Source organism: Canis lupus, chromosome 6 (assembly GCF_003254725.2).
Source record: "Canis lupus dingo isolate Sandy chromosome 6, ASM325472v2, whole genome shotgun sequence".
Taxonomy (NCBI): Eukaryota; Metazoa; Chordata; class Mammalia; order Carnivora; family Canidae; genus Canis; species Canis lupus.
Window position 1 is genome coordinate 54,802,673 of NC_064248.1, and position 21,796 is coordinate 54,824,468.

Genomic DNA, 21,796 nt, shown 5'->3' on the forward strand with positions numbered 1-21,796 from the left:
TTCTAAAGTCATCCATCAATGAATCAAGGATAGTATATAAACCATATCAGAATAATGAAGAATTTTAAGATCCTTAAATATTTTGCTATCATTTATATTTATTCAATTTTATCTTTTCAAACATATTACTAATTCAGAAGCTATAACATTATGTCTGTGTGACAAGGCTCTGAAGAATTAAAATTTTAGGTGTGAATCATATTTCCTGTTCCTGTTGGCTCTATTATGTACACGTATTACACTAGGTCTTTTTTTTTTTTTTAAAGATTTTATTTATTTGAGAGAGAGACCATGACAAGAGAGAGGACAAGCAATGGGAAGAAGGAGAAGCAGGCTCCCTGCTGCACAGGGATCCTGACTTGGGGCTTGATCTCAGGACTCTGGGATCATGACCTGAGCCCAAGGCAGACACTTAATTGATTAGCAGCCACCCAGGTGTCCCTTCTCTAATTCTTAATAGGAAAATACTTTTTCCTTTTTCTCTTTTGCACCTTATTTTCCTTTTTGCAGTTTTTAATTAACCGTAGAGATTGAGCTTTAAAAGTCCATGATGATATAATACTACAAATAAAATCACTTGGATGAAGAATTTTGAAAAATACTTTAAATAATAGTTGCCATTTGTTTAATAGTGTTTGTTATATACCATGCCCTGCACTAAGTCTATATCATTTCCTTAAAATAGCCTTGTCAAAGTGTTCTTATCCCCATTTTACAGAAGGGCAAACCAAAGTTAAGTAAGTGTAAATATATAGCCTAGTGTCATACAGCTGCTGAGTGATAGAGCTGGACTTCAAACCCAGGTCTCTTTGATCCTTTTGCATTGAATCCCTGCATAGTCTGTATTGCCCAACCAAATAGATCAAATTTGTTTAAGATCTCATAATTTTGGTAGATATGTTTTCCTCCACTATCCAGTAAGGTAGCCATTTGCCACATGTAGCTCTTTAAATTTAAATTAATTAAAATAAATAAAATTGAAAATATACTTCTCATTTACATGAGCCACTTTTCATATGCTCATATAGCCACATGTAACCTTACTGGACAGTGATACAGAACATTTCCATCATCATAGAGAGTTCTGCACTAAGTTGTCCACTAGACCTTCAGAGAAATGCTTGTCATATGATAAAATGATGAAAGATGGCTTGGAGAAATAGATCCTTGTCTTCAGTTTAAGTGATAACCTATTTAGATTGATTCTATAACTTCCTGACTAATATTTTTGAAATCTGCAGAATTTAAAGTTTTGAATGGATTTATTAATGTTAACTAATGCTGTTAGTAAACAATGAGGTTATTTATTCTTGGATCTTGAGAACTGTAGTTGTAAAAAGATATGTAATTTTTATAAGATGTAGCATCTAAACAGATTTCTTAGGCCTTTTGAGTTCTAAATACTTGAAATTCTTTAACAGGAATTATGTCACAGTAACAAATTAGAGTGAAAAATTTCTGAAGTAAAGCTCTGTTATCTTCTGCTCTAATCTAAAATTTGTTTTCTTCCATGTTGTAAGTCTTTCGAAAATGTTTCTGTGGAATCAGTGGACTCATCCAATGAAAAAGGTAATGTTGAGGTACTTTCAATCTTACTCAAATTTTTTTAGTTTTCTTTCTTTCTTTCTTTCTTTCTTTCTTTCTTTCTTTCTTTCTTTCTTTCTTTCTTTCTTTCTTTCTTTCTCTCCTTCCTTCCTTCCTTCCTTCCTTCCTTCCTTCCTTCCTTCCTTCCTTCCTTTCTACCACTGTCCAATCCCCTGCAGTTACTTTCAATACATGTTTTGGATTATTTAATCTCTTCTTGCTCAGTAACCTAAAGTATTCATTTTTAACACAAAATGCGTAAAATTTTACATGAAAACTTAAGGAAGAAAACCTGCTAAAGTAGATAGATAATATAGAGACTGATCAACAGTTATATAGAATTTGTAACTTGATGAATAATAGAAGTACATATTAAGGTAAAAAATATAATTTGAAACCATTTTAAGTTTAAACTGTGACCTTTAATTCTAAATTTGTCACTTGTATTTTTTTAAAACAGTTTTCACTGAAGAACATCTTAGGATTTAAATGCTTCTTTGTTCAGAGTTACGTGCTGATATTTAATATATACTTGATATTTTTATTTTCAGGAAATTTTTCTCCTATAGAACTAGACAGTGTGCTATTGAAGAACACTGATTCTGTAGAATTGGCTTTGTCTTATGCTAAAACATGGTCAAAATATACCAAGAACATAGTTTCATGGGTTGAAAAGAAGCTTAACTTGGGTGAGTTGCCCTTTGGCGCCTCTGATTAACTTTGGAGTGTAAGAACTAAATTGTTTGCAATTAATTTTCTGCAGACGATGACTAATATGATTCCAGATTAGTAGCTGCTTCATTAGTAGTGAATAAAATCATTGTCCATATTCTCTTCTTGAAATAGGAAAGACTCATCTTGCAGTACATGTATTTATTGAACATTACTGTGGGCCAACCACTTGATCTGGGGACATAAAGACAAGTAGTACACTGTCTTTGTCTTTAAGGAAGTCATACTCCAGTGAGCGAAAAGAAATGCGATCAGATAATATAGTTAAAAGAAATACAAGCAACAATAGGTATATGAGCACAGGCATGGAAACATCTTAATAGCTAGTGTTTTCCAGTGTTTTACAGTTGACAGAATACTTTCACATCTTATACTTTATTTAATCCTTACCAAAACCCTGGTAGAAGGCAAGAAAAGAATTATTCCCATTTTACAGCTCAGGCAAACAAGACAGGTGGTTTGCTTAAGGTCAGATGGCAGTTTTGCCTAGGATTATATAGCACTAATTGGAACGGTATAGGATTTACCCAAAACCTATGCTCTTTCTACCATATTTGCCTTTAATAGGGAAAGCCCATCAGAATCCCTGAATAGCCCTAGGTCCCATCTCCAAGAGAAGTGAGACCAAGCAAGTGTATTTTGAAAGTTTCCTAGTTGGTTTTGATGAGCACTTCTGGTTAAGAATCACGGTATCATATGATGCAGACTAGTATACGTGCTCACTCTTTAATTTGGGATTTACAAATAAGTTTAGGTTATAGAGAAGTAAAAGAAGTAAATTTATCTTCTGATGCTTTCTTTGATCTTTTCAGAATTGGAGTCCACTAGAAACATTGTCAAATTGGCAGAGGCAACTAGAAGTAACATTGGAATGCAGGTAAGTGTTCAGTGACCTCCTAGGGTATTGAACCAAGAGGTTACCTGGATGAACTCCTGATAGTGCCTTGCAAAGTCAGAAATTTGTATAATTAGGGCAGCCCCAGTGGTGCAGTGGTTTAGTGCCGCCTGCAGCCTGGGGTGTGATCCTGGAGACCAGGGATCCTGTCCCACATCGGGCTCCCTGCATGGAGTCTGCTTCTTCCTCTGTCTGTGGCTTTGCCTCTGTCTCTCTCTCTCTTTGTGTCTCTATGAATAAATAAAAAAAAAATCTTTAAAAAAAAAAGAAATTTGTATAATTAATATAGGAAGGAAGTGAAATGCGAAACTGTTGGCTCAGCAAAGTAAAAGCCTTTTAAACTCACATGTAGACCCATTATGAAAAAAAAAAACTAGGAAATTCACAGTTTGATACAAATGTTGATTGTTTTGTTAGCCACTAGTTTCGCTACCTAGTTTTATAATTAATATTCTTCAGGTTTTTCTTATATAGTCATATTTATGACTAGTCATTTTTCTGCAGAAAAGATCTAAACTTAAAATTTCTCCTTCTGAAGAATAGTTGGGGGTTATCTAGAACTCTTAGTGCTATTTCTATTGGAAGGTTTACCTTTCAATTTTAAATTCTAGGAGTTTATGCCATTGCAGTCTCTATTTACCAATGCTCTTCTTAATGATATAAAGAACAGTCACCTTTTACAACAAACAATTGCAGCTCTCCAAGCCAACAAATTTGTGCAGGTAAAAATTTATATGCATAATACACTTTTTTTTAACATAGCGTACCTTTATAAAACAGCTTTTTTTTATTCCTTTCTTTCTTGTTTTAAAATGCCTTTGACAGCCTCTACTTGGAAGGAAAAATGAAATGGAAAAGCAAAGGAAAGAAATAAAAGAACTTTGGAAACAGGAACAAAATAAAATGGTTAGTATTACAATGGAGTTTCTTCTATCTACTCAAGAACATCTGCATTATATAAGCATCTACCCTGGAAGATGCATACCTTACTCTCTAATTTTTCTAAAATTCTGTCTTAACTGTCTTATTGAATATGCTAAAGATACTTGCACAGTAGGGTTTGTTTCTTATTCTGTATTTTTGTCTTGTATAGCTTGAAACAGAGACTGCTCTCAAAAAGGCAAAATTGTTATGCATGCAACGTCAAGATGAGTATGAAAAAGCAAAATCTTCCATGTTTCGTGCAGAAGAGGAGCATCTGTGCTCAAGTGGTGGATTAGTAAAAAATCTCAACAAGCAGCTAGAGAAAAAGAGAAGGTTGGAAGAGGAGGCTCTTCAAAAAGTAATCATCTTTGTTGTTATTTGCAAGTTGAATTAGCAATAATCTGCTAAGGCTTCAGTTCTCAAATGTTAGCATGGGTCAGGATTGCCTGGAAGACTTCTTAAAACAGGAAGAGTGTCTGATTCAGTGGCTCTAGGATTGGCCCCCAAAACTTGCATTTCTAACAGGTTTCCAGGTAATGCTGCTGCTGTAGGTGGTGGGGAGCCACACTTTGAGAACCAGAATGATTTTTGCTTATCTTTTAAATCTTTGGGTTTGTCTCTGAAAAAGTATCTTAGAGAAGGCAGTAGTTCAGTATTTTTTACTTCATTGTTCAGTGAGTACACCTTTTAAGCAACTGTGTGTGTATGTGTACTGATTCTGGTACCTGATAGCAAAGCTAGGCTGGAGCTTTATGTTGCTTATGAAACATAATTTGATAAACTTTGTAAGATTATATAGAAAATGGTAAACATAAATCAAAAAGCCTCTTAAATAGAAGTAGACACTTATTTTGGAGACAGTATCCTAATTATAAGTCCTCCTTGACTATCCATTAAAGTCAAGTGCCCTTGGTTCCTGACCAGAACAGGTTGTTATCTTTAGAAATATCCTATTTAAAAGAGACTTATTTCAGAATTTTTATGCAAAAAGGCTCTTCAGTTATTTATATTGAGTTTTATTATAATAAGTATTGTTTTAAAATATAAATTCTAGTGATCAGTATTATTTTTTTCCTGGGGTATCCTTAAAGGTAGAAGAAGCAAATGAACTCTACAAAGTTTGTGTGACAAATGTTGAAGAGAGACGCAATGATCTAGAAAATACCAAAAGAGAAATTTTAACACAACTCCAGAAACTCGTTTTTCAGTGTGATCTTACCCTTAAAGCTGTAAGTATTTTTTTCAGTATTTTGATGGCCAGAGGCAAAAAAGTGTCTAAATGTCTGCAGAAGGGAGAGGGATGTTTGATGAATCATGATTCTTAAAGGATTTAATTTCTGGATTAATGAAATATTTAGAGATTGAAAATTAACTTTCAGCTTTTAATAGTGGTAAATGGTTTGAGTTAACATTTTTAATCTGGTTCACCACCCCGTGGATTGGTGATTTGTCCAATTAAAATTGAAGCACGAGAGTTTGAAACTAACTGCCTCTAAGCCACTGTATTTCTTGGCTTGGTTGACAAAATGAATTTGACATTGAAATTTCTATCAGCACTATGACATCTGTTCTTCAAATTTTGAGTAAGCTAAATATTAAAATTGAACCCAGTGATTTATTTGGAAAAAAAAAGCATCCTGGCCTCAAGTATTTTCATATACCTCTTTAAAATGACTTTTATGAAAAGCTTATATATAAAATGCCTTTATTTGGTGTACATTTCACAAGTTTTAACACATATATAAGTATGTTACCGCCACCATCGCAGTGGGGATTCAGAAGAATGCTGGCACTCCAGAAAATTTTGCTTATGCTGCCCCTTTGTAGTCAGACTCTCTGTCCACCCTTGTCCCCTGGCAAGTATTGATATGTTATCCAACTTTACAGCTTGGTCTTTCCCAGAGTGTCATATAAGTGGGATCCTATAGTATATAACTGGATTCTTCTACTCAGCCTAATGTCTTTGATATTTATCAATGTTATGCCTGTATTAGTAGTTCTTTGCTTTTTATTGCTGAATAGTATTCCATCATGTGGAGGTACCACAGTGTTTATCCATTCATCAGTTGGATATTTCTATTGTTTCCAGTTTAGGGTGATTGTGAATATAGAGCTGCTATGAATATTTGTCTGTAGGTTTTTGTGTGAACATGTTTTCATATTTCTAGGGTAAGCACTTAGGAGTGAGATTACTGGATATTATGGTAATGTCTATTTAACTTTATGAGAAATTGCTGAATTGTTTTCCAGAATAGCCTTAACATTTTCATTCTAACCAGTAGTGTATGAGAGTTCCAATTGTTCTGCATCTTTGACAATACTTGTTGTCAGTTGTAGTTTTTATATTTTAACTGTTCTACTCTGTATGTAGTGGTAGTTGTTTTGGGTTTTCGGAATAACTAATGATATTGAGCATATTTTCAAGAATTTATTTGCAGTCTCTATTTTGCCAATTTTTAAAAATTGAGTTGTTTGTTTTCTTATTATTGAGCTTGCATATTTTGTCTTCCAGTCTGGAACTTACCTTTATTCTTTTCGCAGTTTGCTTCAGGGAACAAGAAGTTATAATTTTAATAGAGTTTCACCAGTTTCTTCCTTATGTGCCATGCTTTTCACATTATATCTAAGAAAGTTTTGGGGTCACAGAGACTTCTCTCCTATTTCTACTAAAAATTTTGTAGTTTGACATATATATGATCTATTTTGGCTTAATTTTTATATAAAGTGTGAGGTATAGATTGAGGTTCATTTTTTTGCATGTAGATATAGTATTAAAATTATGCCCATGGGATTTTAATTTATGGAAGTGACTGAATGCTGACATGGAGAGGTCAATGTTATTGAAAGATGAATTTCTTCCTTACATTTCCCAAGAGAGAGGGACATGCTATGCCACAAAGGACCACAGAAATACAAGGTTTGGTGAAGCAGAGGCAGGAGTGAGGGGAAAGCTGAGTTCAGAGCCTTTATTGGGGCTTCCGAAGGAAAGGCGAGTTATGTCAGGATAAATGGTATAGGATTGGCTAGTTTGAATAATTCCTGTAGGCTTTGGGGTATAGGGATGGTTTCTAGTTGCTTGGTACCTGGCCCTGGGATGATTCAGAGCAGGAGAGAATTAATGAGAGAATTAATTATTGAGGTTGTTTGGGTTGCATAAGAAAGACATTCCCCCAACCCCCAACCCCCCTCTCCCCTGGGCTAAGAATTGGTTAGCCATGGGAGGAGCAGACTCTCCCCAGCGAGCAAGCTTTTTAAGATGTCAAAACATTATAAAATACGGAAAATAAAACACATTATTAACCTAAGTGTCCACTTGTTCCAGTACCATTTGTTGAAAACATTGTGCCATCTTCATTTATTTGTCTTTGCATCATTGTTAAAAATCAATTGACCATATTTTTATAGGTCAATTTCTAGATTCTCTATTTTGTTCCATGGATATATGTGCCTGTCATTGGCCCAAACTCTACTATGTTCATTACTATTGTTTTATAGCAAGTCTTAAAATCAGGTAGTGTGAATCTTCTACTTTATTCTTTTTCAGAATTGTTTTGAGTATTTAAGATCCTTCGCCCATAAAAACATTGGAATCAGCTTGTCTGTATCTACAAACAAATCCTGCTAACATTTTATTTGGAATTGGGTTAAATGCAAGCTCAGATGGGAAGAATTGACTACATATGTAGCATCTTAACCATATAGAAAGAGTTGTTCAATCCATGAAGATAGTCTCTCCATTTATTTAGTACATGATATTTTTTTAATCAGCATTTTGTAGTTTTTAACATAAAAGTCTTTCACTTGTTTTATTAGATTTAAACCTATAAATTTATGTATTTGGATGGCTATTGTAAATGTAACTGATAATAAATCAATAGATAAATAGATACCACATATAATTTATGTGTAAATATCTAGGCACACACATTTCTTTAATTTCAAATTTCAGTTATTCATTGTTAATATTTAGAAATGCAAGTAATTTTTGTATGTTGATCTTGTATCTTGCAAACTTGCTAAAGCTAAATAGTTATAGAATTTTTTTATAGAATCATTGGGGTTTTCTACATAGAAAATCATGTTATCTACAAATAGGGACGGTTTTATTTCTTCTTTTCCAATCTGTATTCCATTTATTTCTTTTTCTTTCTGCATTGGCTAGGGCTTCCAGTTGATCATTGAATAGGATTGGGTGAAAGAAGATATCCTCATCCTATTCTGGACTTTAAGGGCAAAGCACTTAGTCTTTCTACATTAAGTATGATGATAACTATAGGTTTTTTGATGATGATGACCTTTATCGGATAAGGACTTTCCCCTTTTTCTAGTTTGCTGAGAGTTTTATGATGAAGATGTTGGATTTTTTTTTTTACTGCCGAAAATTTTAGGGTTGTTTGCTATTGCACATAACCCAGCAAAACTGTCTGCTATAGTATATATTGAATATATATGTGTATATATTCTATATTCCTTTATATGTACCTTTACATACTATATACTATATCATGTACACCTAAATATGATAGAGGAACATTTTAGGACAAATAATATATAAGTACAATTTATAGGACTTAAGATGTAATTTTTGTTAATTAAATTGTTATAAGCATTTATAATTGTGTCTTTGCTTTAAAAAAGATGTTAGATTTTATCAAATGATTTTTTTGCATCATTTGATTGCTGCAATAATATAGTTTTTCTTTTATAGTCTTTAGTAGTCTATTACATTGATATTTGAGTGCTGATCTAGTCTTACATTCCTGGATAGGCTGCTTTGGTTGGGATGCATTGTTCCTTTTATATATTGCTGGATTCAATTTGCTAATATTTTGTTGGGTATTTTTTTCTTCTCTTTTAATGAAAGACATTGGTGTGTTATATTTTTTTTTCTTATGCTGTCTTTATCTAGTTTAGTATCTGTAATTCTGGCCTTTTAAAATGAGTAGAGAAGTGTTCCTTCCAATCAGTTTTCTGGAAGAGATTGTGTAAAATTGGTATTATTTCTTCATTTTGGTGGCATTCCCTGGTGAAAGTATCTGGATTTGGAATTTTCATTTTTGGAAAATTTTTACTGTGTATTTAATTTCCTTTGATAATAGGCCTATTTAAGTTAATTATTTCTTTTTGGGTGAATTTTGGTAGTTAGTGGCTTTCATGAAATCAGTCCCTTTCATCTCAGTTGCCTTTTTATGTGCACAGCGTTGTTCATAGTACTTCTTTATTCTTTCAGTGTTTCAGTAGCCTGAGTGATATCCTCTCTTTGATTCCTGTTCCTGGTAATTTTTACCTTCTCTCTTTCTCTGGTCTGGCTAGGGGGTTTATCAATTTTTTTCACCTTTTCAAAACACTAGCTTTTAATTTCATTGGTATCTCTATTTTTTAAAAAATTTTATTTATTTATGCTTCCTTTGGGTTTATTTTGCTTTTCTTTTTAGTTGCTTAGATTGTTCATTGAGACCTCCCTGCTTTTTACATATAAATACTTAATTATTTAGTTTTCTCTCTAAGCACTGCTTATCTACATCCCACAAATGTTGAATTTTGTTTTTTTGTGTGTGTGTGTGTGTGTGCAATACAAAATATTTCCTAATTTTCCTTGGAACTTCATCTTTGATCTATGGATAATGTAGAAGCTGATTGTCTACTATCAAAGTATTTGAGGATTTTCTGGATATATTCCTTATACTGATTTCTAGTTTAACTCTGTTATGATGTGAGAAATATTTTGTATAATTTCAATTTTCTCAAACTTGTTATGGTTTATTTTAAGGTCCATGCATATATTTCTAAAAATGTGTATTCTGCTATTGTTGGCTCGAGTATTTTGCAAATGTCGATTGGTTATTGTTGGTTTACGGTCCTGTTTATTTCTTTGATATCCTTGATGATTTACTTTTTACCTCTATCGATTACAGAGAAAGGAGGGTTTTTTAAAGTTTTTATTTAAATTCCAGTTAGTTAACATACAGTGTAGTAGTAGTTTCAGGTGTACAATATAGTGATTCAACACTTCCATACATCACCCAGTGCTCATTCCAAGTGCATTCCTTAATCCCATTCACCGATTTAACCCACCCCCCTACCTACCTCCACTCGGGTAACCATCAGTTTATTCAGAGAAAGGAATTTTGAAGTCTTTAACATCTGGTATATTTTGAGGTCTCTCAGTTTTTGCTTTATAAATTTTGAAACTCAGCTGCTTATGCATTAATGATTATTACATATTCTTAGTGAATTAATCCTTTTATCTATGAAAGTGTCTCTTTTTATCCTTGTAATTATTACTACTTTTTAGTCTTTATTTAATACTGATATAGTTATTTCAGGTTTTTTTTTATTATTTTTACCATGGTATAATCTTTTTCCATTCTTTGAGCTTTATCACTGTATTTAAAGTGAATTTCTTATATAGCATGTAGTTCAGCCTTGATTTTTTAAAAAAAGTCTGTTATGATAATCTCTATCTTTTATTTTTTTTTTTTATTTTTTTTTTATTATTATTTTTTTTTAATCTCTATCTTTTAAGTGAAATATTTAGACAGTTTATATTTCATGCAAATATATGTCAGATTTAGGCCTTCTTTTCTTTTTTTCTGTTTGTGCCTTATGTTTTCCTTCATTTGTTTCCCTTTTGGTCTCCTATATTGGATTAGTTGGTAATTTTTTAGAATTACAACTAATTTATATTACAGATTTAATAAAATCTATTTTTATTTATGTATTAGAGTTATATTTTAATTTATCTAAAATGCTTATTTGCATTTTATTATCTACATTTTAATTTATTGGATTCTTGACTATATCTCTTTACAGTTGTGTGTTTTATTTTATTTTTGATGGTTGCACTAGGGCTATATTTATAAGAACTTTTTACTGTTCTACGTAGAACTAGTATTTAACCACCTCAAATGGAATGTAGAAACCACATAGTCCCACCATATAAGTTCCTTTTACTTGCTTTGGGTTGTAGTTGATATGTGTGTGTTACATCTATATACTTTGAAAACCTCACCAGACATTATTAAAATTATTGCTTTCCAAAGTCATGTATTTTAGAGAAGGGAAGTCATCTTTTTTATTTACCCAAATATTTACCATTTCTTTTTTTTTTTTTTTTATATTTACCATTTCTGTTAGTACTTTTTCATTCCATGAGGTTCTTTCCCTTTGGTATCATTTCTCTCTATTCTAAAGACCTTCCTTTAGCATTTCTGTTATAGTGGGTCTTCTGGTAATGAATTCTGTCTTTCATCTGGGAATGTCTTTATTTCATCTTCATTCCTGAAGGACATTTTCACTGGATATGGAATTTAGTTCTTTCCTTTCAACACTTTAAAAATGTCGTTCCACTGCTTCTGGTCTCTGTGTTTCTAATAAGCAGTCCATAGTCACTTGAATTATTTCTTCCTCTATGTGAAATGTGTTGGGAGCTTTTTGTTTTGTTTTTTGCTTGCAAGGTTTTTTTCTTTCTCATTGATTTTCAACATTTTGGCTACAGTTTATTTGGGTGTGAATTTTGTTGAATGTATTTTGTTTGGGGTTTCCTAAGCTTCTTGAAACTGCAGGTTTGACACATAATATTTGGGAAGTTATCAGCTATTGTTTCTTCAAAAATTTTTTTAAAGATTCTATTTATTTATTCATGAGAGACACCGAGAGAGAGGCAGAGACATAGGCCGAGGGAGAAGCAGATTCCATACAGGGAGCGTGATGTGGGACTCAATCCCAGGACTCTGGGATCACATCCTGAACCAAAGGCAGACGCTCAACCACTGAGCCACCCAGGCATCCCCTTCGAATTTTTTTTTTTTTTTTTTTATAGAACCCTCTCCTGTTCCTCTAAGACTCCAGTGACTCAAATTTTAGACCTTTGTTATTATCCTACAGATCTGGGAGTAGTCTTTCTTTTCCCCTAATCTCTTCTCTTAATTGTTGTTCTATTGATCTGTCTTCAAGTTCACTGACTTTCTCTTTTGTTAACCTCTATTTTCCTATACAGTCAAAAAAGTAAAAATTTTTATTTCGGATATTGTATTTTTCAAAGTAGTAAATTTTTCTTTTGTTTCTTTTTAATATCTTCCATTTCTCTGTTGAGACTCAGTCTTCCCATGTTTTAAGATTATTTGCCCTTATGTATTTAAACCAGCTTAATAGCTACTTTACAGTCTATCTGATAATCCAAATAGGTAAGTCATTTTAAGATTAGTGTCTGTTTATTGTCTTTTCTCTTGCAAGTTGATGAAATTTCTTGGTTCTTATGTAACAAGTAATTTTGGGTGATATTCTGGACTTTTCAGGATTACCTTATGTAACTCAGGATCTTCTTTCTAACCGATATTGAATGCTGATTTTTAAAATTTTTAGCAGGCATTTATTTGTTCTAGTTAGTATCACTCTATAGCTCACATCTTCTAGCTCTGAAACTTAATCAAACTACTCTGCTGCTATCGAGGGCCAAGTAGAGAACAGATAAAAACAACAAAAACAACAGGGATTTCCGACCCTTCTCTCCTCAAATCACAGTTTATCTGTCATAGGGAAAAATTCCCCTCAAAGTCTTAGGTGTCTATTCACCTGCTACTGCCATCAGTGCCACAGTTGCCATGTCTTAGTTCATTGGGGTACGAGAGAAAACAAACATACAAAAGAACCAGAGGGTTTCCCCCCGACTCTTTCAGTCAAATGTCTTTGAATAGGAGTTCAGTGTTGGCTGGGAAACAGAGTAGTAAAAGAAATAACAGGAAGCATACTACTGGATTGCCATACCTTGATTTGTTGTTTCTTTCCACAATCGGCCTGCTACTGTTTACCTTTCAGAGTTCTCAGAAAATTGAGAATTCAGTGGGAAACTGAGAGGAGTGAGCCTATTCCATTGGAATCAGAAACTCTCTCCATAAAACGTTCCTAAATATTTAAAATTGAATCTCATTCATTTACCAAATTCTGATTAATATGTGATTAATTTGTAGAGTCCATTTTAGTAGAAGGACTTAAATTAATAATTTATAATTGGGGAATTATAAAACCCCAAGATTCAGAATTACATTATGAGTCACTTAGGCCAACTTTTATATCTGACAAGTCCTTTTCATCTCAGACAATAGCTAATGATAGCTAATATTGAGTACGTACCTGCTGGTGTGTTAAGTTCTTTGCCTACATTAACTCATCTAATTCTCACACAGTCCCATTAGATAAATATAACTTTTTAGCTCCATCTTACTGTTAAAGAAACCAAAGTTTAGAAAACCTTTCTTCTCAAAATGTGGTCCTTGGGTCAGTCACATTCTCATTACATTGGGAGCCTCTGAGGAATGCAGAATCACGGTTTTCAACTCAGACTTTTGGAATCGGAATCTGCATTTTGAACAAAAATCTCCCACAAGATTCATTTGCACATTAACTTTTTTTGAAGCATTTGCTTAGAGGAGTTACAAATAACTTGATCAGTGTCATCTAGCATGGTAAAGCTAGGATTGAACTCAGTTGAATGACTTTAGAACCTGTGCTCTTAAATACTATGCTGTCTTGCTGAATGATTATTTAGCCGAGGTATGACAACTCCAAAATTAATATAATTTTTATATTGAGTTAAGAAAAATTTGTTTTCTTATGGACCTTTCAAGTTATACCTTACTCATATAATCCCCCTTATACAAAATAACACTTTAAATACTTAAAGATTATTGTTATCTTCCTTTCCTGGATTTTTTTTCCAGACTAGACATTTCTAAATTTGATTCTTTTTTAAAATAATGTGGTTTTAAGCTCTTACAAGGTATAATCTTGTTTGTTTACATACCTCTTAAAAAATGATGCTGTTTGGTGATCCAATAATTATGATTTCCTTTAGTATGATGTGATATAAATAAGAATTACTTAATTTTGTATACAATATATAAGTATTTATTAATGCCCACTTTGTAAATAAATGTAAGACAGATACCTGCTCTCAAGGAGTTTAACATATATTTAAGAAGAGAATTAGCACATCTGAAAAATTGGAGAGCAATACTTACCAGTGTATGAAGTAGATTTTGAGGTTAAAGTCCCTCAAACTTGGACAAACCCCTAAACTTAGGAAAATCTCTCCAGCATGTAATGTATAGAGACAATTAATAGAAGTGTTCTGTGTATATATTTGTGAATAAACTTATTAGCTAAAAAAAAAAAAAAACAAACAAACTTATTAGCTAGAGTTCTTTTGAACCAATTAATTTTAATTTAGCATTTATTCACATGCAAATCCAAGCAGATACCAAATCCAGTGCTCAGTTATTGAATATGGGTAGTATTTTCTAGGCAAAAACCATGACTTTCTCAGATAAATGCTGTTTGGTGATCCAGTAATTATGATTTCCTTTAGTATGATGTGATATAAATAAGAATTATTTAATTTTGTATATAATTTATAAGTATTTATTAATGCCCACTTTGTAAATAAAAGAAATGTAAGACAGATATCTGCTCTCAAGGAGTTTTTTTTTTTAAGATTTTATTTATTTATTTGAGAGAGACGGTAACCACGAGCAATGGGGAGGGGCAGAGAGAGAGGGAGAAGTAGACTTCCCACTGAGAAGAGAACGTAATGTAGGGCTTGATGCAGGGCTTGATTCAGGACCCTGGGATCATGACCTGAGCCAAAGGCAAATGCTTAACTCACTGAGCCACCCAGGTGCCCCTCTTTATGTTTTCATCTCCTTCAAAGCAAAACTTGGGGGTTTTGGAACTTATTTTTAAACACCATCTCAAATTCTTTTTTAAAAAATTTTATTTTCACTCTAGGACATATCACATATGTGATTGCAGAGAAAACAAAATTATTTGAGATAGATTCTAGACACTCAGGGTTGCTCATTATCTTAGGAAAGATATACAAATCACATTTATGTCCTAGCAAAATTGTAAGTTCTATCATGGACATCAAAGATTACTTCTGAATATCTAAAACTGTCTTGAATTATGAAGCATTAAAGAGTATGGGATAAAGATCATAATTACATTACCAAGAGGAAGAAGAAATGACCAGACCAGTCACTAAAGACCTAACCAAATCAATGGGGCTTTGAAGAATAGGGAGAATTAGAGCAAGAGTTTTGTTTTGTTTTAAAATATATTCAAGAAAAATTTATCTTTAAAAAAATACAGGATAGAGGGGCACCTGGGTGGCTTAATCAGTTAAGCATCTGCCTTGGCTCAGGACATGGTCCGAGGGTCCTGGGATCCAGCCCCACATTAGATTCCCTGCTCAGTGGGGAGTCTGTTTCTCCCTCTCCCCTTGCCTGCCACTCCCCCTGCTTGTGCTCTCTCTTCTCTGTCAAATAAGTAAAGTCTTAAAAAAAAAAAAAAAGGATAGAGAATTACACTGAACAAAATTTATTTTACATTATTGCTAATTTATATGAAAGGAACTTTTCCCGTTATTTGAAATTAAGGAAAATTCTATTGAACAGCTGTCATAAATATTTGCACAAATCCATGTGCCCGTGGAGTAACTAAAAATTTGCTGTACATGCTGAAAGCCGGGCATAGAGTTGGAAGTCCTGTGTGCTTGCATGAGCAGTCATAGAAAACGAACAGAATTACAGTATGACCTTGGCTAATCACATTTCTGTTACTGTTCATTTGGTCATTTCCCCTTTACAAGGCACCTAGGTCACTGTGCTAAATAGAGGACCTTAAAGAAAAGTCTGTTTCTAATTCTGGGAGCAGATTCGAGCACAAAAAAATCTAGAAGTGTGATGATTTTTGAGATACCTGTGAGCCACCCCAGTTAAGATGCTCAGCAAGTCCTGCATAATCTACCCCCCATGGGGGGCTCACTCATTAGCATTTCTGTTAGATAAGTGAGAAGGCTGAGTAATTTAGGGAAAACAGATTTTAAGATTGGACTATCCATATATATTATTGCTAAAGTCTTTATTATTAATAAATACAGAAACATTCAGCAGATGAATTGATTATGCTAGTATATTCATTTGGCTTCTTAAATTATTGGTGTTTTTAAGTAGATTCATAGAGCTTTATTAAAAGGTATAAAAATGTACAGTTACTTTTAGGATAATGAGAGTAAGTTCAGTTTACCATTAGTTGGTGAATTTTCTCATCATAACCAGTTGCAGGACTTAAACTTTACCATCCACAGTTTGAACTTCCTTTGTTCCTTGAGAGAGTTAGACCACAAGCTATTCTACTATGTGCACTTTTCAATACTATTTATGCTGAGTTTTAGTTATCCTTGGGGAATGCCTGTCTACTTGGAAAGGATTTAGAGGCTAATCAGAAGTTCAGCATTATCATCTGGTGTTCCAAGAGAGATCAAGAGGAAACATGGCAGTTTTGAAATAATATTAAGCCAATTGAAATTTGGCATTTAATCACATTCCTCACCTCACAAGCCAGAGTGACATTTAAAAAAACAAATCAGATTATGTGATAGCTCTTAACACCATTTAAAACCCTCTACTGGCTTCCCATTGTACTTAAATCCAGACTTCTTACAGACTCCTCACGGTAGTTTAGTTGACTGTTTCTTTCTGGCATCCTCTCAAACTGAAGTTTCACCTCTTCAGATGTGCTTCAGCTGTATTGACCTTTCAAGCGTCTCTTGAGCATGGCAAGCTTTCTCCCTCACTTTTGCTCTGAGGTCTCTGCACTGCCTCTCCCTTTTGCCTGGATTGCACTTCTCTCTGAAACTTCGCATTGGCTCTTTTCTTCTGTCAGGGCTGAGTTCAGATGGTGTCACCTTAAGGAGGCTTCACTGACCTACCATATCAAAAGTGCAAATGTATACCGGGTCACAGTCCAGAACTTGACATAAATAAATACTATAGTATTCACAGAAGTTTTCAATACCAGAAATTATCTTATTTACAAAATTTATTTTCCCTCTCTCTGACACCACCTTCAGCAGAACATAAACTCTGTGAGGACCTAGGATACCCAAAGCCTAGGTCTTTAGGAACACTAAATTAGTTCATTCATATGTGGCTCTCAGATTGGGTTTGGCATGTTGTAGGCACTTGTCAGCTGCTATTGTTACTGTTACTACCAGTAGTAGGAATAATAGTATATCTAGGCATTTGTAGAAACTCAGTGGGATAATGTATTTTGGATAGATTCAAGATAATGCCTAATTATCAAAGTTGAGTACTATAGGATACATTATAATTATAAAGCATTTTTACTTCTATAGGATTGAAAAAAATAAAAGTCAAAATAATTGTGCTCTATTTGAAACTTTTTCCTTTATGTTTTTCACTTAGGAGTTTAGACCATTGTGGTCAGACCATCAGAGTACAGAGGTGGGCATCCTCAAAAACACATCTGTCTCCTAAAATGATGAACCAGTAGGGACATGGGGATGTATTTTTTAACTTTTCAGTTTAAAGCCAGTTTGGCTGGCAATGATTACTCCTAGATATCGGATTATAACCGTTTTGGGGTTTTTTTGCTTCCTGCTTCACACCTTGCACAGAGTCAGGCAATGTAGTATGCTCTCAATGACATTCAGTGTTACATGCTTCACAGTATGGCCTTTTCCCTGGTGCTAGTACTTGAAATAAATGTATATTTATATAGCATTCCATATAGCATAAGTTATTTTACGTTTTGTTTCTGTGATCATAGGTAACGGTTAACCTCTTCCAGATGCAACACCTACAGGCAGCCTCCCTTGCAGACAATTTACAATCTCTCTGTGATAGCGCTAAACTGTATGACCCAGGCCAAGAGTACAGTGAGTTTGTCAAGGCCACAAATTCAACAGAAGAAGAAAAAGTTGACGGGTAAGAATTAATGAAATTATTTCAAAAGATAAAACCTTTATTGCTAAGTTCCTATCTGGGATTAGGTGGTATCTTTTCTAACATTGGCAGAATTTACTTTAAAACTTTCTAAATTTTTTTTATATTCAGATGTAACTCACTTAAGAGTAAAGCTTTTCATTTCGACACAGAGCTCAGTTCTTTGAGATTTAAAAATCCTTTGAGAATGGCAAATCACGGTCATATCTGTTTTGAGTGACCACAGATTTAACCTGCATTTACCATAGTGGTTATACTGGAAAAATTTAATCATGACATGACTTATTGGCCATGGTTTTGCTACTTTTTTCCATGTTTCGGCTATAATAAGTTCAAATGATTAATAAATTTGTTCGCATCTCCTTTAAGAACTTGAACAATATAATAAGGTTTATTCTTAATATTTAATTACTCTGCTCATTAAAGTAACAGATTTTTCTGTAAAATCGAGTAAATAGGCTGGTTATCAGTCATTCTTCTAAATGATGAGTTTTATTTGGGTTTTTCTTAGGAATGTAAATAAACAATTAACAAATAGTCCCCACACTTCTGGATACAGACCTACCGACTCGTTAGAGGACGTAGTGCGCCTTCCTGACAGTTCTAGTAAGATTGAAGAGGACAGATGCTCCAATAGTGCTGATGTAACAGGTAGATTTTCACCCTAAAGAGAGCACTAATTCATGAAAGATCAAATTGTTTAAATGTGATTAATAAATGAGTTGCTGCTCTGGAATTTAAAAATCAGGCCTTGAAGTCTAACCTCATGAGGCCTTATTCACAGTTGTAGCCACTATGCCTATCTTAAAATCGATTGTTAATCACTGTTCAAGAAATTTGACTTGTCTCATTCCATGTAATGTTCAGTACTTCGCCTCATGAAATCCGTCTGTAGCCAAGTTTGACTTTAAATATTCTTTTCTTAAAGGTCCTTCTTTTATAAGGTCATGGACATTTGGGATGTTTAGTGACTCTGAGAGCACTGGAGGAAGCAGTGAATCTAGATCTCTGGATTCTGAATCTATAAGTCCAGGTACATAAGCATTTAAGTCTAGCAGAGAACATTCAATGAAATATTCCTTTTTGGGGATATATTTTAACTACCTTATTATTTTTTTTTTAGTGAACTGTCTCCTAGAGAGGAGTATGTACATATACACATGCAGTTTAAAGAAAAATAATAAGATAAACCCTCAAATATTTACCACCCAGCCTATAAGAAATAAATATTATCAGTATATTCAAAGACCCTGTGACCCCCTTGAAAGCCTTGCCCTGCTGCCCACCAGAACAAAGCCATCATCCTGAATTTTGTTAGTCATTCTCTAGCTATTTGAAATGTTTTACTACCTGTATCTACTTGAGCTTTGCCCTCTTTGGAATGTTATGCAGATGGAATCATACTATTAACTTTTTTTTTTTAGATCCATAGTGATGTGAACAACTGTCTTTATATGTCTGTATTTTATACTATATTCTATATAGTATTCCATTCTGTAAACATAAGTATATCTTTGAGATTGTTTCATTGTTAATTGCTGTGGTGAACAAAACAGTTAATACCAACTTTGTGCCTGTGATTACTTAGTTTTCAAAATTTACCTTAAAAGGTATTTTTATAAAGAGAGTCCCATGCTCATTAGAGAGGCAGGATAGATGTGTTCAACTTTCCCTTAGTGGCTTCAAAAAGGATAACTTGCTGTAGGTAATACAGCTAGCAGGAAGAGAAGGTAGCATTTGAACCCAACATTATTACTTAAAACCCATGAGATTCTTCCTTAGAGATTCCTTCCCCCTCATTCTTCTACCAAAGACTGTTTCAGTCTTGTTCTTCCTGGCCCTTTTTCTAGGATCCTTGGCACTGTGGATACACGTTATAAGATTAAACCTACCTCAAAAGTCCAAGGCATTTTTTAGTAGTGTTCTACATATTACAGAAATTTTATTTGTATAAATAAGTTTTTTGAGATTTAAAGTTAGAAATAACTTCGATGCAGCATTAGGATTTATAGATTTATTTTGTGTCCTCCTTTAAAACTAGCTCTGTGCAAGCAACACCCTGAAGATGTGAGCCTAAATACTTAACCATTTGTAAAAACAAGATGGTTATAACTGTCCCCAGAAATTAAGATCCATTCTAGAGCAAGGCCTAAATTATTTGGAATCCCATAAAACTTCATGTGATAAAGACAAAAATTTGAAGACTATTCACATGATAAATGGTGAAGACTTAGCCTGGGAACGAGGACATTTGGGGACGTGACAGTCATCCTCACATACTGGACTGGGGAGGGATCAAAGTGACAGTGCTCATCTGCTCCTTCAGGGAGAAGTGTGACCAAAGGCTGGGATTCCTAGGCAGCCAGGTTGCTGCTCAGAAATACAAGGAAGCCATTTTACAGTCAGAATAGTTCTAAATGGAACATGAGACCCCATGATTTCTCAGTCACTGAGAACACGTCCAAAGCAAAAACTAGATGACCACCTGCCTCTTCAGCATATTTTGAAGAGGAATCTTTTTTGGGGGGAAAGAGGTCAGTTTAAATCATCTGTGAAAACTTTTTCTAGCTCTTTGCCCTCAGCTCATTAAGGCCTTGAGGTAAGTGAAATCTTCCACCTAGATAGGTATGGCCCTGTTTGTACTATCAGCAGGGAGCCAATAAACCTAGTCTGGCCTCTCTGATGCCCACCCAGCATCCTTTGCTGATAGAGCTTGTGTCCTGTGTGCTCAGCTCCCTGCCAGAGATCTTTATTCTCGGTTCCCATTCTCCCATCTTCCTGGTAACATGAATGTGTTGTTGCTATTGCTGTCTTCATAGATTTTTGTATATTATTTTTGTATACATTTCTTTGTGACTCAATTCAGCAGGCATTTAATGACAATACCATTGTGCTAGTCACTTTGTTAGATATTAGATATAAGACATGAATAGAAAATACTCCCTGTTCTTATACAGCATATAATCTCTAACACTACTATCAGAAGTTGGCAGTGAGGTCTCATTGGAATGTATGATTCTTCAGTTTTAAATTTATTTGGAAAAGTCAGGTTTAGTTATATTCTCTTTTGTTCCTAATAATAAGTATCAGAATTCCCTATATCCAAAGTCTGAGCATGGAAGTGGCTTTTTGTACCGTAGCCAACAAAACAATATGACTTGTGTTACTCAAAAAACATTGTCATTATCCATTTCTTAAATTCTACACTAAGTGGTCAGGTGATGGTATTCACAATTTTCTTTTAGGAGACTTTCATCGAAAACTTCCACGAACTCCATCCAGTGGAACCATGTCTTCTGCAGATGATCTAGATGAAAGAGAACCACCTTCCCCTTCAGAAGCTGGTATTGCTCTCATCTGATTCAAGTTCCCACTACACCCTTTCAGTCAGCAACACCGCATGATATTAGAAAAATAATATAAAGAATTACTTTGCTGTGTATTAAAGAAAAGACATGATAATGACTTTAATATATACCAAAAAATCATGTACAAGTATGGGTTGACAAGACAATAGTGAAATGTTACAAATAAAAATGAAAGAATAAGTAGCAGAACTACTACTACTTTACTGTATTTTATGTATTAGCATGGTGCAAAAATAGGCTAGTTATTTTGATCTTTTATAAACCTAGTACAGTGACTTATCTGTTAAAAGGGTTGTAATGCATGAGAAACTCTGAAAAAGTCTCTTTAAAAGAAATAGTATAAGAATTTAGGCAGGAAAAGTAAATATGTTCTTGAAGACAAGGAAAGTTTCAGATGTTGACAGATATAAAAGAGAAATCAAGTTACCTTAATGACTTGAGTTAGACTCATATAAATTAGTTTCGTACATTTAAGAACTCCTTATACC

The 21,796-nt window shown here is 33.8% G+C and overlaps 1 protein-coding gene across 3 annotated transcripts in view; it reads left to right on the plus strand.

Annotated features, from left to right (window-relative positions):
• The window catches only part of ARHGAP29 (Rho GTPase activating protein 29), an 80,529-nt gene that overhangs the window by 43,580 nt on the left and 15,153 nt on the right, over positions 1-21,796 (plus strand). For all 3 annotated transcript variants that reach the window (XM_049111656.1, XM_025417585.3, XM_049111657.1), the window contains 11 exons: positions 1,521-1,569; positions 2,136-2,273; positions 3,129-3,193; positions 3,823-3,933; positions 4,037-4,117; positions 4,305-4,493; positions 5,227-5,364; positions 17,765-17,922; positions 18,452-18,591; positions 18,869-18,973; positions 21,186-21,284. In XM_049111656.1, the coding sequence (XP_048967613.1) occupies positions 1,521-1,569; positions 2,136-2,273; positions 3,129-3,193; positions 3,823-3,933; positions 4,037-4,117; positions 4,305-4,493; positions 5,227-5,364; positions 17,765-17,922; positions 18,452-18,591; positions 18,869-18,973; positions 21,186-21,284 (1,273 nt within the window). The remainder of the gene's footprint in view (positions 1-1,520; positions 1,570-2,135; positions 2,274-3,128; positions 3,194-3,822; positions 3,934-4,036; positions 4,118-4,304; positions 4,494-5,226; positions 5,365-17,764; positions 17,923-18,451; positions 18,592-18,868; positions 18,974-21,185; positions 21,285-21,796) is intronic.